Here is a 15,128-nt window from a genome sequence, read left to right as displayed (position 1 = left end):
CTCCTAAAATATTTGACTTGGGTTCTACCTTCATATCTTCATCATACATCCGTCGTTCAGCTCATATTTGTGTAGCACAAATAATTGTTGGTTTTATTTCTCCCTACTTGAAGGAAAAAAAACTTTTTTTCTGTAAAGAAAACACTGGGCTACATTTTGTAAAAAAAAAAAAAATATATATATATATATATAAAAAACATTCTCCAGGGTCCTGCACAACCTTGTGGATTCAAAAAGGAAATCATACACGTTATGTTTTTTGAATTTTATTATACAAATAGAGAAACGATTACTTCCCCGCTGAGCTCCACAGATTTATAGTCGTCGATTGTTGTCCTTTTCTTTCTGTATGAGAGATGATGTCAAAGTGTAAATTACTCCCAATTTTGATTTCAGCATTTTAATGAATTGATCTTTAACTGCGATTGAAATGAGTCCAAGAAAACAGACTTTAAACAAGAACACAACTAAGATATAGTACAAGGTTTTTTACAAAATATACCATTTAATATTGTTTTCTGCTAATGAAGAGTGCATATAAGTAAATCGATCTTTGTTAAGTATGTAAAGAAAAGAAACTAACATCCATGGTTTAAAAAGAGTTCCTGTCCCTGACATGAACACATCACTGAGGATCTCAGCTGACGTCTTCATCATGACTGATCTTAATGTACAAGCATGATTGATGCAATTGTGTGCCAAAAGTATAACGGTAACTTCATTAAGATAATCCAGATGTTGAGTGTGCAAAACCTTGCTACTATCAGACATTTAACAAATGTGTACAGTTTTATAAAGTATGACATGTTTTTATGTTATGTACAGGATTTAATGAAGCAACTCTGCATAGTTTATATGCAAGTGTTCTAAGTTAAAATATTTCTTTTTTTTTCTCTTCTCTGCTTTATGTAAACATTTTGATTGTGTAGCTTTTTTCAGTTCTTGTTATTTAAGTTTTTCCTCCTTTTTTTTGCTGTACATTACACGAGCAATGTATAATGGCTTATTACAGGTATTTTTTGACATAAACAATCTTAACTATAATGAACACCCAAACCATTCCAAAGGATTGAATTGCATTTGCTATAAATGTGCTGCTTACATCAAACTGATGCATCGTTGCGTTTTTGTAGGTTATGAATAGTGCTCCTGTCTGTGAGGTTTTACATGTCGTGAGTTGTGCACAAGGTACGATTGTCATTGTCGACATTTTCCCAGGTTCCCTCTCTCCTCTCCTTTCTGCGCTCTAAGCAAATTTCCGACTGAACGACACACATGCAATATTTAGATATGAAGGCCCGGGCGAGCTTTGCGGCGTTTGAGGGTAGTTGCTAGTGTAAAGGGAGGCAGCCATGACGGGACAGAGGAGCCAGACGCTCCGCAGCTTCATGTTGTTACCAAAGGCTATGAAGGGAAAGATGAATGTTGCGGTAATTTCGGGGGCCCCAACACAGTTTTGACCACAGGGTGCTTTTCGACTTTACACGCTGTAAGCTGGATGACGTGCTTGATAGTATATACATGGACCTTTTTACTGAACCTCTGATGATGAAACGTTTTCTTTCTTTGTAGATCAGTCACTTGAATGAAACAAAGCAAAGCGAGTAGAAGAAGTGAGTGGGTTTAAGAATGCGCGACGAAGAAGAGAAACAGACGTCTGTGCGGCATTTGCAGAAACTCTTTTGATCAGCCGACGCATATTTTTTGAGTTTATTGGATTAGTCTGTGGCGGATTATTGCTGTGAGTGACGTCTATTTGATTGCATATATATTCCATAATGTAGGACTGAGGGAGCCCCCATAGGTGGGGTCTCTCCACCTTAACTCGCTCTCTCTCTCTCTATACCTCCGTGTGTTCCTCCTCCTCCACCATCAGTTGCCTGTTGTAGTGACTCCGTGGTGCTGCTCTCCTCTCAGCGCCAACCATAATCTAATCTGTAAATAACTCTCGACTCAGCTATGGCCAGTACATTCTCCTTTACGACCTCAGTCATGACTTTCAGGTGTCATCTTATCTCTCAGCAAACCAAAATCACTACATTCAAAGTATTACAGCTGTACAGTTCCTTGGATTCTTCACACACTCATGTGCTGGTCTATAGCTGCTCTGCTGTACCTTTTTATGGCATTATTTTTTACATGTTAGACAATATATTGTGACCATGTCCTATGCAAATATGAAAAATAACAGATTGTTGAATAATGTATGTTGTCATAACTTGTATGCATGAAATAGTGAAGTTTACATTTGGAAATAAATTCATAAAATAAGCAGCTACTATGTGTTCTGGGCTCATTTTGGTGTGTGTGTTTGTGTGTGTGAGGGGTTGGTGGGCGGTGACGTCGCCTGTTGTGGCTTTCACAGTGATAGAACATGGGTAGAAGGGAGGAGTGACATTTCTCCATTTTACAGCCTTTTCGCAAGCCTGACTTGTGCTTGAGTATTATTCTGGTAACAGGAAGTACACCTTGTTCCTTCATTGCACACATGCAAATATTAACAGTAACTGCTGGAGTAACAACAATGGGTGGGGCACTAAATGCGGGGGACTCCTTCCTTCCTCATTGTGTTGCAGGGCCGTGCAGACTGATAGATTGCGTGAAGTTTCCTCTACTTTGTGTAACCTCAACCCTCCCCCCTGCGCGCTACACGCTTTAGATTAAATTGGGCAATCAAAGTGCAAGAATGTCGATTAGTTTCCCCGCCCACGCGCCTTCATGGCTTCGCTTGGGGATGAGCAGGTAAGCCCACCAGCAGAGCTCGCAGGTGCGGCCCTTTCCTGCTGACGGTGAATCATGCAAGGTAAAGGGAAACAGGAAGGAAGAGGAGAGAGAGAATTAAACTCTCTGGATGAAGAGCCTGGTGCTCTGGGTTTGGTTCCTCTTCCTGTCTCCAGGCAGGTTGGAGCTACCAGCGCGCCGCCATGCACAAACTGACAAGCTGCCACCCCTGGCACCATCACACAAGTTGGAGTGCCATCGCGGGCGGCGTGTTCCCGCGATGCTCAGCGACACCACGGATCTCTGTTTGCTTCATTATGCCTTTTAATATCCGAAGGAGCTGTTGTCAAGGAAGATTTGGTTCCTAAGTATGCAGGTTTTGTTGCATTGCTTGGCTGTGACGTTAGTGGTGGTGTAACACCGTCTCTACATGAGGCCCCACTGCACACACCACTGGCTGGGCTCATTCACACATCACACGTCACATTACGAGAAATATCCTGACGCGGTCGCTTCGATCACGTCTTCATTCTTAGGCTGACACATTTTCCCGTCCGTGCGGTGTCTTATCGCTGCAGAATCGACGCTTAACCGCAGTTGTGTGAGCACTGACAGCACATTCTTCTCCATCCTACAGACAGGATGTGGGTGCGGAGCAGGTGGTTTCAGTTTGACTTATTTCAGTTCAACACCTTTTCTTTGGATTATCAGGCTCCTGAATAGCCGGCCTCCAATTTGTTCTGCAAACTCCAGTATTTGCTGTGTAGCCATGAGTTATTTTTGACGCATTGTCTAAAAGGGAGTACAGTGTGTGTGTGTGTGTGTGTGTGTGTGTGAGGAGGATGAAGCGCGACGAGGATGAGGTGTGGGTGGGTGGTGTTACCCGGCGCTGATTGGTGCACCCAACCTAGACACACTCAAAAGTGAGCGTGGGAGGCTCTGTAGGCTGGAAAGGGTCTCTGCTCCACTGCAACGTGTGTGGGCAAAGCTGACTTAAGACTGAGCCTCACAGTGAGATTAAGCTACAGAAAGAAAGAGAGAGAGAGAGAGAGAGGGCGAGCGAGCGAGTGGGGTGGTCAGCCCCGGTCACACAGAGGCTCGTGTGTGTGTATGTCGCTCTTCCTCCGTGTCTGTGCCCCAAGGATGAGAGGAGGGGTTGGAGTGGTGGCGGTGATGATGATGATGGTGGTGGTGGTGGTGGTGTGGGAGGGAAAGCCGTGTGACGCCACCCGCTCCCTCCGGCGTTGGTGCACGGCGGGGCTGGCGCTCGGTCTGGGGCCGAGCGGGTGGGATGAGCTCAGATGCTGGAGGCTGGCACTGGCTGAGAACAAGGCTTAGTAGCTATGGGAGGTGGGGGCGGTTTGGCCTTAGCCCTCACTGTAGCAGAGGCATCAAAGCCAGCCAGCCAGCGAGCGAGCTAGCGAGCCAGAACGCAACGGCAAGTACAAACTACCTGCTCCTGGACCTAAGATGTGCAGTTTACACTCAAGAAGATGTTGTGTTAAAGTGATACGGCAGTTATGATACGAAATTTGATGATTTTCTGGCGAATTACATCCAAATTCATCAGCTTTGGAATAGAGCCGCCCGACCCTGTGAACACTTCAGCGACTGAAGCTACACGAGCAATAATAAAAGCTAAATGCATCCTGTGGTTTCCCAAAGTGAACTCTGTTATGCTGTAATAACAGTAACGCCTTCCAACATACATTTCCTTTACACACGCCCTGCATGTATATCACCACACACTTCTCTCAGCTACTTGGGGGGAATGTGGCACAAGATGCGAACTGATGTGAGAAGGCGCCAGGAAGTTACTTTACGATACTCATCCATGATAAAATATGATCGTTTGGGGTAAAACGTCGTAGGAGAGCAGTTTCTGAGCCAAGTGAAGAAGGTTTTACAGGCTCTGCGGTGTGTCCTCTGCTTCTCTGAGGGTCCATTCAACACATTACCAGACGATTACAGATCTGCTAACGCGACGCCAAATAATGCTACAAATGCTACGAATTACCATAAAAACATCTGGTTTAGTCGGGATGCAGTATCACTTAATATATAAATGGTTTTCATTCTGTGTGAAAGGAGGCAGATGTGTCTCAATGGGGAATAAAAGGAAGTTAAGAATCACTCTTGTGTCTTAGTTGGAAAAACTAACTTTGGTGAATTTGACAACATGGAGGCAGAGAGAGGATGAGAGGCCTGCCAAAGGCCCGCTGTCTGCCTGATAGAGCTCTTTGTCGGGGCTGAACAGCAGGGAGGGCCCTCATGCAAATTCAAAGGAAATTTTAAGAAAATGAATTCAAAGAAAGTGGAAGACAATGCAGTGCGTCTCATTCAGCTGCTGTTATGAAAGGAGCCGGATGCACTCGGAGTGTGGGATAGATTCTCTAAGCACGCCTTCACGTGCCAGTGAGTGACTAACTTATTCATCATGCGGGGATGTAATTCACTGGAAATGTCAAGTTAGCTTTTTTATTAGCAGCCCGCAGTCCGCAACTCCTGACCTGAGAGGCAAATCTATGAATCCACTCACCAGTCTGAACGCTGTGAAAGTATGCGAGTCATCCCACGCACAACAGGCTGCGGCCCACACAGCAACCCTCTCTCCTGCCTCGCACCACTCTCACTCCACCGACTCAGCCTGCTGCTCCTGTCTGCACGGAGGGAAGAAGGAGGAGAAAAAAAACAACAAAGCCTAATTTTATCCCTGCTTTCTTTTACTTTTGTGGAACTCCTCTGAAAGTTACAGCCACGACCCAGACTGTTTATTATGGAAAGAGGTCGTAATCTAGGATGAAACAAACGTCTGCCTGCCTGCTTCCTTTCTCTCTCTCTCTCTCTCTCTCTCTCTCTCTCTCTCTCTCTCTGTGCTTAAGCTGTGATTAAACTCATCCATGAATCACACACACCTGTGATGACACATTTACGAGCTCCCGGGCTGAGTCACTTCTTTTTTCTTCTCGTGTATTGTTTGTCCCCGGCGTTTGGAGAGGAAGGAGGCTTTGATTGCACACGCAGGTTTTTTTTCAGCAGGGCCTGTTTCGCAGCGTGGCGGCCGGCCTCCTCTGCCAAAGCGCTGGAGTCGGTGGCTGAGCTCTGGAAGTTTGCCCTACTTGGCAGTCGCCTCGCTCAGTCTCATCCCTGCAACCTCAGAGACGTTTGGGTTTTTTTCTGGGTGGGAAATTTCCTCTTATTCTGGGTTTCTTTCCTTCCTCGCCTCGTCTTCAGATTCAACCCAAGATTAATGACATTTTCCATTGTAATAAACATTTGTAGCTTCCTGCACACAGCTTCTTATGGAGCTTGATCACCGGTTCGGTTGAAGCAGTCGTCACTGTTTAGTTCTGGTGCACTGAGACATTAAAGGAGGATATGCTGGCTTATTTAACAGGATTATGCTTGGAAACGTTATGAGCTGATTTTGACAGAACTCAGTGGATGTGTGGGGGCGTGGCCTGTGAACAACTCCTTCCATTTTGCTGCAGATCAGAATTCAGAGGCGATAAAGGGAATTTTTAAGTTTAAACAGTGCAAGATAAGGGATTTCTTTATTATTTTTGCTTAATTTTAAAGACGAAAAGTAACCCCCCAGTCCCACTGAAAGTAAATGAGTCATATTGATCCCAAGATAGAAGAAGTAAGTGTGATTGGTTCCAGATTTGGAGATCCAGATCTGGTTGAGCAACAATGAGATGGCGCTGATTCAGTAACATGCAAACAGTTCTGACATATATTTAACACTTCTGGGGATCAATCCAGACAAATGTTGTACTATAACACTAGACTATGATCCTTTGTGATGTTATTGAGCATTGATAGAGGCACAGTCAGTCAGTCGCTGTACGGATAGAGAGATGCGTTAATAAATGATGCAATGTGATTTTCCAGGTTTCGAGACAAATTCAACAAAAATCACACAGACACGTCATGTTTGTAACAATAAACTATTTTTTTTTCTCCATATTTACATCTGTACCTAATGTGCAAATTAATAATTTAAAGTAGTGTAAAACTCTTAAAGGAATACAAAATCATATCTTACAGTCCTAACATGGTGAGAGAGTCCATGGACGGGTCACATAGAAACAAAGAGGAGCAACACTGCAGTGTGTACATCAGATCAGAGAGAGAGAGAGAGAGGGGGGGAGAGAGAGAGGGGCGGAAGCGAACCCAGGGAGCAGTGGACATCCTTGGCCAGGACAGCATGGCGTATTTTCCAAGCATCACCAGAACACACAGCAAACACAAACACTGCGTCTTTACAGAAGTCAGGTGGGGGCGGGCGGGCGGGGCGGGGAAAGCACTTGGAGGCCCGGGGGAGGGGGGAGGAGGAGTTGGGGCGGGAGGGAGGGGCTTGGAACCCACTGATTGGTTAAAGCACTGATGATCACAAAGGCTTGAGGTGCTCGTTAGCAGCAGGTGCTTCTTTTTAATGGCCTCTAGATATGAAAAGAACACACACACACACACACACACACACATCTCACGTTTGGACCGGCGACACGTGGAACGCCGCAGGGGGGTCGCCGCGTAGTGCTAGTAGCATGATTGCACACGTCGTGTTGTGCGTGGCGGCAGAGACACAAGAATTACACTTCAGACAAAACAAAAAGAATGCGTCGGCCTGCTTTCACTACAGATTCTCCTCAGCTAACACAGATTAGTTACCAGGCGACTCAGAGGTTAAAACACCATGAACACTGCAGAATCCAGAAGTAAGTCAGCCCCTCCCCCTCCCTCCCCCCGCCCAACGCACACCGTTCAGTGTTTGGCACAGAAAACATTTGGAAAAAGTTTCAAGAAGCCGGTTTGGCAGTGCTTGTGATATCTTAGAGGTCGACTAAAGGGCAAATATGTGAAATGGTCTTACACAACACTTGGGGGGGAGTCCAACCGTGACACAGCAAACCCTCGCCGTCGCCGTAACAACAAGGACACACGTCACACGTTAGCACTTCACGTTTTTGATTCCTAATCCAACGTTTACAATCTAGAATGTTTATACACTTTAATTCCTGTAATTCAATGTTTCCTTTACAAAAGCACACCGTGACAATCCTTTACAATTTTACAAGACACAGTTAACCTACAGTAACTATAGTATTGGTGCATAGACAAAAATTGGGAGAAGGTGTAGCAAAAATCACCAATTTATTGCTTTAGAATCTAATATTCATCTCCCTTTGAAATTGATTTTGATTGCAAAACAACTAGAATTTTTTTTTTCTCTTTCCCCCACAGAGATTTTTGAAGGAACAAGCTGAGGTATTGCATTCAAACTGATTCAAAGATCCAAAACCTTCCCCTCCAGAGATGAGATGCAAATATTCTGCACAAAAATAAAGAACTTTTTTCCGCCCTCACGTAGAGAAAATAAAGCACAGAGAGATGACTTTTACTCTAAAACAAGTAAAAGACAAAATTCATCGAGTCGACGAGAAGGAACACAAAAGAAAAGAAGATCTAACAGCACGACATCTGGCCAAAGCTGCTCACTGTTTCTACTTCTGCTTCCCCCGCGCTGACGTAACTCTCCTCACTGACAAGGGGAGGGGGACGGGAAATACAAGAGCATTCAAACAACGTAGGAAAGTGTGGACGACCACCACGTTATGCTAGATGCAGAGTGCAGATGGTGTTTTGTTTTCCCTCAGTCTCCTGCGGCCCCGGCTAACAAAGTGGCTGAAGTGGCGGTGTGTGATGGCTATGCGGGCCTGTGCACCTTGCTCTCCCTCTCCCTGCGTTTCAGCTCCTCCCTGTAGCAGTAGGAGCAGTAGTTGTCTGTCTCCGGCCTGCCGTAGAAGGAGCAGTTGTCCCTCTTGCAGCGGCGCTGCTGAAAGCAGTACAAAGGGCTTCCAGAGCTCCGCCCTTTGGTTTTGTCTTGGTTGAGCCACGTGTGAGCCGAGGAGTCCTCGTCGGCAAACTCCAGGCAGTCCTGAATGTCTCCCGCGTCGAATCCGTTGGTGTACGTGTGGGACTTGTGTTCGCCGGGCATGTTGTAGGCCAGGGTCTCTAAGGTGTTAACAGTGCGGACCCCCGACAAGCGCGCCGGGCTGTAACTCTGCGAGGACAGCGAGCGGTTCTGCTGCGGGTAGGTGGCGCACGTCTTCAGCGTGCCCACCACGGGCTTGTAGGGGTCGTCCTGGAAGATGGAGGATTGCATGTTGACATCTTGTAGGTGGATGACGCTGTGCCTCTGGATGGGCGGGGTATGGCTATAGTGGGCCGACACGGGGACGGGCCCGGGTCTCTTAGCACCAATACTGGGGGAGGAGTACGGCGCGGGGGGCGGGGCCGGGTGGGAGACGTGGTGGATGGCGACGGGCGGGGTGAGAGGCGGCACGGGGGCGGAGAGCAGGGAGACGGCGGGGGTGGGGCTGTTCCTGCCCTGCATCTTCAGGCCCAGCGGGGGTTGCGAGCTGTGGCTGAAGGTGTGTGTGTGTGTGTGGTGGGGAAGGACGGGCGAGCAGCTCTCCGGTGGCGAGCTGTCCGACCGCTCCCGCTGGAAGACGTTCTCGTGCTCGGGCTTCTTGGCGACCGCCTCGCTGGCGGCGGGCGGCTTCTTCTCCGCCTCCTTCCTCTTCTGCTCCTGCTCCTGGCTGAAGCGCTCCTGGGCGTTGGTCAGGTAGTAGCTGATCATCTCCTCGTGGAACTGGTGCCGGTGGCTGGTGAGGAGGAGGCCGGCGAAGATGAACTTGCGCTCCCCCTGCATGGCCGCCCGCAGGATGTTGAGGCTGAGCTTGACGTCGGTGCTGTACTTCCAGTTCTCCAGGCTCTTGTCCCCCGAGCCTCTCCCCGCGTTGTCCAGCCGCTCTGTGGGAGACGAGCTGGAGGGTCTGTCCCGGTCTGTGGGGGAGGGGCTGGTGGCCTTCTCGGACGAGGTGGAGCTGGTGGACTGGCCCGACTCCTCCTTGCTCCCCTTGCTGGCCTTGGCCTCCTTCTTCTTCGTCTTCTCCCCTCCGTTCTCCCCCCCGGCGCGGCCCGAGCCCGAGCTGGACTTGTTCATCTTGCCGTGCACGAGGCCGCCCAGGCCGCCCATGTTCTTCTTCAGCTTGATGCCCAAGGTTTTGCTGAAGCTCCCCAGCTTGTTGGCCACAGAATCGGCCCGGCTCTTGTCTTTGTCCTTGCGCTGCTTGTCTTTGTCCTTCTCCTTGCTCGGCTTGCCCGTGTTGACGTTGGAGTTGCTGCCCACCGACTCGCGGTCAGAGTCCATGGACTCGGCCAGGGACTGGACGTCCTCACCTGCGGAGGCTGTGGGAGACTCTGGCTGAGCCAAGGGAGCCTACAAACACACACACACACACACACACACACACATTGAACAAAACACCACGCAACAGTGATGTCTTGCAGTTGAATGAACAATGGAAAAATGACTAAATAATGAAATAATAAATCAAACAAATCTCTCTTTTCTGCTTCTTTGTTATTTATGAGACTTAACTGTGACTCATTACGTCTATAATTACATTCTGACATTGACAATAAAATCTGATTTATCGAAGCGCAAATTTTCACGACCATCTGGAAGGAGAAAGGAGCAGAACGCCACCCGGGACAGAGGAAGAGTGTTACCCTGGTTTCAGACGGGATGCGGATCCACGTTACATTCATGTAGTTGTGCAGCAGGTCCAGTTTGGCCTCCAGGGACAGGATGAGACTGCGGGGGGGAGACGGACACGCAGTCAGTCAAACATTTATTTGGAACATATTTTATGAGGTAGGGAGAGAAAATCCCGCGTGATTTTAAGGGAAATTACGTTCAAACTAGGTCACTTCTGCTGTTTTTGGAGCATTTTTGGGAGATTTGGCACTGGGTCACTTACTGGCTCCAGTCTGGAGGATGGACCCTTATGGAACAGCAGAGCAACCAGCCATGGAACAGGTGGAGAAGCCCCTAAAAGCTCCTCTACATGGATTCAAACCTTTAGGTAAATACAAACCCTCAAACAGGTGAGTGAGGCCAAAGCGGCTCCATCAAGCTTGAACGTAATTTCCCCCGAGTTTCACTGTAAAAGGAACCGCAAGGAAGTGATTGAGCTATTCTTTTTTTCTTCTTTCCTGTACATTGTTCACGGGGCAGCTTGTTAAACCCGTGACTGTCAGGAATGTGAAACGGAGAGACCCTTACATAAACTCCATAAACTCGGGGGGCCGATCTCACGGGGGCTTTGCTGCTTTAGTGGGGCCGCTCCCGGGAAACCCTATGGATGACTGACAGGTTGCACAATCTGTTCTCTCCCTGCTCACCCTTTGATGTCACCTGTGCCCCCACCCGGGTACATAACGGCCGTTAAATCGCCCCCTCACGCAGGCCTGTATGGAGACAGACCCCCTGTACGTCTCTCTCTCTCTCTCTCTCTCTCTTCTTCACTCACTTGGCTAGCTTGGTGTTGTCGTTGTCGTCGCGCCCCCATTCCCAGTCTCTGCCCGGGTCCACGGCGAAATGGAGCGCCAGCAGCTTGTGCTCCGAGTCGGTCAGAGGGATAACAGCTGGAGAGAGAAGCAGATCATCAGAACGGTTAGGGCCGGTGGTGCCTTCACAGACGGGTGACGTACAGCTCATGCAGCACCCTGGTGACAAGGCCGTCAGGGAGTCGGAGGTCAAACGACACCGGAGTCACACTCCAGAATAACGCCACCTTAATTATCCCTCACACCTGCCAGTAGGAGGGGGGGGAAGTATTCAATCTGACATCCATGTTTGAGGTTGGCGAGTGTGAGTTATAGCGACTCATCCAGACAGTGAACGCCTCACACAGCCACGAGTCTTTAAAGCTTTAAACCGGCTCACACTAAGAACAAACCCGGCTCACTGAACGCGTTGCACCGGCCGAACCACCGGAGCCTCTCTGTCCGTCTGTCATGACAACTAATGCTGCAGTGCTGTGAGTTGATAAGCAGCGCTGGTAGGGACGGTTTAGATCTCTTACCTGCGACTGATCGAGCAGGTGGAGTAAGGTGGGGTAAGGTGGGGTAAGGTGGGGTTACACAGAGTAACACAGCGTAACACAGAGTCACACAGCGTCACCATGGAGGCAGAGCAACGTAACGGTTTCATTCATTCTCCTCTGATAAGATCTGCAGCTCAGGAAGGCAGGAAGAGCTTTTCAACATTAATCACTGGACGCAGATCATAAAACAGACGCCCACCCGGGCTTCCTCTCGTGGGAGGCGCGTGTGTGTATGTGTGTGTGTGTGCAGGATGCGGGCGTGCACGCGTGTTTGTGTGTGGCTGCGTTTCAAATCAGAGCACGAGGACGACTGGGCTCCGGCCTCTCACACTGGCTCACATGACAGCTCGTCCTCGGGCTGGCGAGCGTGTGGGGGAGAGGCCGGCTGTTCGGGGGCCGAGGACATTCCAGCCTTCGCTGTACGTCCCAGATGGAGGAGCGTCTCCTCCCCGTCTCATCCGTCCCTCCGCTGCCAACGAGCAGCTCTGCTCTGCACGCCGCACACAGACGCCGCCGCTCCTGCGTCTGCCACCAAGCTGCAGGTCACACTCTCTCTCAATGGTGTGGGTGTGTGTGTGTGTGTGTGTGTGTGTATATGTGTGTGTGCGTCCTTTACTTTACTTTTGCATGCATGTGATGATTGTGTGTGTGTGTGTGTGTGTGTGTGTGTCAAAAACATACTGACTAATCTCTTAAATAAAACGAGTGCAGCCACGCCCACGCCAGTCTGCTCGCTGCTTCCTGTTAATGCGATCACACACTCCTACCCGGTACCACCAAGGCTCGAGGAAGACTAATTCCATTACGTGTGAAAACATATACATCACTAATACACTGCAGAGGAATCAGGCTCAGCTGGAATCTGTCGCCACATCTACACCTGCACAGCCGCCACGCGCTCACAACGTCACACACACACACACACACACAAGCACAGACAGAAGATGGCCAAGCGGCTCCGCCCCTTCTCCGTCCCACTCGGGTCACCAAGCGGGTGGAGGTCGTGTGTGGCGTCGGCGCTCTCCTCCTCCTCCTCCTCCTCCACCGTGCAGCTCGAGCGTCTGGGCCGCTCCAAAGTGCTGCGTGTGCTGTTGTTTGGGCCGCGGTCCAGTTTGATAGATTAACGCCGCCAGCGGGGGGGAGGGGGAGATTCTGGGGGAGTAAAGGCTCGATGTAATGTATTTACTATCCCTGCTGGCAGCCGAGCTCCGGTGTCCTTGAACGACCGGGTCCCTCCGAACTGTGTGGATGTGTGGATGACATCATAGCTGCTGTGTGGAATGTGAGCGGCGTACTCAGCAACATAACTGCAACAGCCCTCGCTCGGCTCGCCTCGCCTCGGCGCCCTCCGTTTGCATCTTTCATTCAAGAGTGTGTGTCTGTGTCTGCGTGTGAGTGGAGGGTGGGTGTGTGTGTGTGTGTGTGTGTGTGTGTGCAGACAGTGAGAGAGGGAAAAGAGGGGAAGTTTGGGTGTAACCTGTGGGGAAACATCTGTGTGGAAATGAGGTCGATAACGGTTGATTTACCTAATGGTTGATTCACAGGTCACCACAGCAGATTAATATTCCTTTAGTGTTTGTCGTTAGTTTGTGCAAAAACCAAATCAAAGCAGGAGCCGATTCTCAATCCCTGGTCAATCATCGCCTGCTCCGTTGCCGAGCCGGTGTTTTCCCTTCGTTCCTGCGATTCAAGAACAATTTGTACTGGCAGGAAAACCAGCAAAATCTGAATTCCTGGACTCTGGTTGCTCTGCACAGCTGCACTTCAGCACAGTAAACAGCAGTGTGTGTGTGTGTGAATAAACAAAAGTTTTCTTTCCCCCGCGTCGACTTTTAACAGCGGAAACATGGCGGCAATTATGGGAGCGTCACATTTGAAGTAACGCATAAAAACCACAACAACTCATGCTTTCAACGGGAACGCCACGCTGATCATTACGCCGACTCGCTCGTCTTTAACAGATAGAGGAGCCCAACCTTTTGCCAGAGTCGCCACGGTTACACCTCTCCGTCGCGTAGGTGGTCTTTGCATGAAAGGCGGCTCTCTACTCGGCTCACACGGCTGTTACCACGGGGAGTTATGTGACGGGACGCCAAGGAAAACCTGGAAGTGTTTTGCTATTAGAACCCAGGAGCTCGAAATAGCTCCCGAGTTTTTCCCGAAAAGGTCACTTTCACTCATCCGTCGCTTAAACCGCCAGAGGGAAAACAGGGCAGATAAAAGGTGCGAGGCGGAGGCGTGTGCAGAGGGGCCAGAGCGGTCATTAGCACACAGCAGGTGAGCAGCAGCACAGGAGGATCATGGGAAACCAGATGGGGTCACCGGACTTTTCGACTCACAGAAGAGCACTTGGAATGTTTCTCGGTGAGACAAATAGAAATGTAAAAAAAGGAACTCTGTAACCCCTGACTTTGGTCGCCCCTCCCTTGTTTCCCTCCGCATCACTCCGGCCCGGGCGGCCATGAGCGGCGTGTAAGAAGGGGGCAGCAGCGTGATGTGTCAGTGTGATTTAGACTCAGGTTACTGGGCGGGAGCGTTGCTATAATCTTCCATACAGCGGCCTGAAGAAAGAGGCAGTATTCTAGCCCAGACTCTCTCACACACACACACACACACACACACACACAAGCTTCACAGCCCCTCTGATGCTCACAAACCGAGAGCGACCCCTCTGCCCGAGACGTTCCGCACAGTGGGCCGACTGTGAGCGCTGTCCGTCCTCCTGGTCAGGCGGAGAGGACAGGACAGGGAGGGGACAGGGAGGGCAGACAGGTTTCGCCGGTGCCCCTCGCAGCCCCGGGACCTATATGGACCCATAGGCGGCAATGCGGCGAGGCGGCGAGACGGCGAGGGCTTAGGGGGCCGGGATAGGGGGGCGACTCGGCCCTAATTGGCTGCGAAAGATTAAAACCGACCTTCTGCCCGTTAAATCTCCAGGCGAGTCTGCGTGACGGAGTCGTACCCCTGAAACTCAGGTACCGGTCGGATAAGATAAGAGCGGAACTAAATGAGTTTGCTTCGCTATATCGTGCGTCAGATCATGAAGGGAAAACGCTGAAAGACGTGTTTGTGTTTTCATAACGAGCAAGACTGCAGACAAACTGATCTTATTACAGTACACAGTGTACCAGAATGGATAAGTAGTCATGCGAGGGGATTTGAGGCCAAGCCGCTGTGGTTTTTCTGCGTGCTCATCTGCCACCTGCTGGAGGGGAAAGGGAACTTCCTCGGCGGTGGCGGGCAGAGGAGGGAGAGCGGGGAGAGAGGGGGGGGGGGACGACGACTTCAGAGAGGAGGGCAGGAATTGCAGACTAATCACGACTGTCTGCGAGTCCGTCTGCGTCGCTCCCGAGACTGCGGCAGGTCGCACGCCGCCGACTTAATGACTAGGTCGGGCCGAGAATAGAGCAGAGAAAAGCAAAATAAAGAGAGGCGGAGGGGTGAAGG

At 49.8% G+C, this 15,128-nt stretch overlaps 1 protein-coding gene across 3 annotated transcripts in view; it reads right to left on the bottom strand.

The window, feature by feature from the left end:
- Window positions 1–7,634: 7,634 nt before the first annotated feature.
- The window catches only part of otud7a (OTU deubiquitinase 7A), a 29,244-nt gene continuing 21,750 nt past the window's right edge, over window positions 7,635–15,128 (bottom strand). For all 3 annotated transcript variants that reach the window (XM_076138649.1, XM_076138657.1, XM_076138666.1), the window contains 3 exons: window positions 11,106–11,220; window positions 10,303–10,387; window positions 7,635–10,009 (listed from right to left, as the gene is read on the bottom strand). In XM_076138649.1, the coding sequence (XP_075994764.1) occupies window positions 8,432–10,009; window positions 10,303–10,387; window positions 11,106–11,220 (1,778 nt within the window). In that variant the 3' untranslated portion in view covers window positions 7,635–8,431. The remainder of the gene's footprint in view (window positions 10,010–10,302; window positions 10,388–11,105; window positions 11,221–15,128) is intronic.

The sequence above is a fragment of the Genypterus blacodes genome, unplaced genomic scaffold (genome assembly GCF_046128005.1).
Source record: "Genypterus blacodes isolate CSIRO-AG114 ecotype Tasmania unplaced genomic scaffold, CSIRO-AGI_Gbla_v1 ptg000015l_1, whole genome shotgun sequence".
Lineage (NCBI taxonomy): Eukaryota > Metazoa > Chordata > Actinopteri > Ophidiiformes > Ophidiidae > Genypterus > Genypterus blacodes.
Note: the sequence above shows the minus strand (reverse complement) of the source record. Positions and strands in the feature narration are given on the sequence as shown.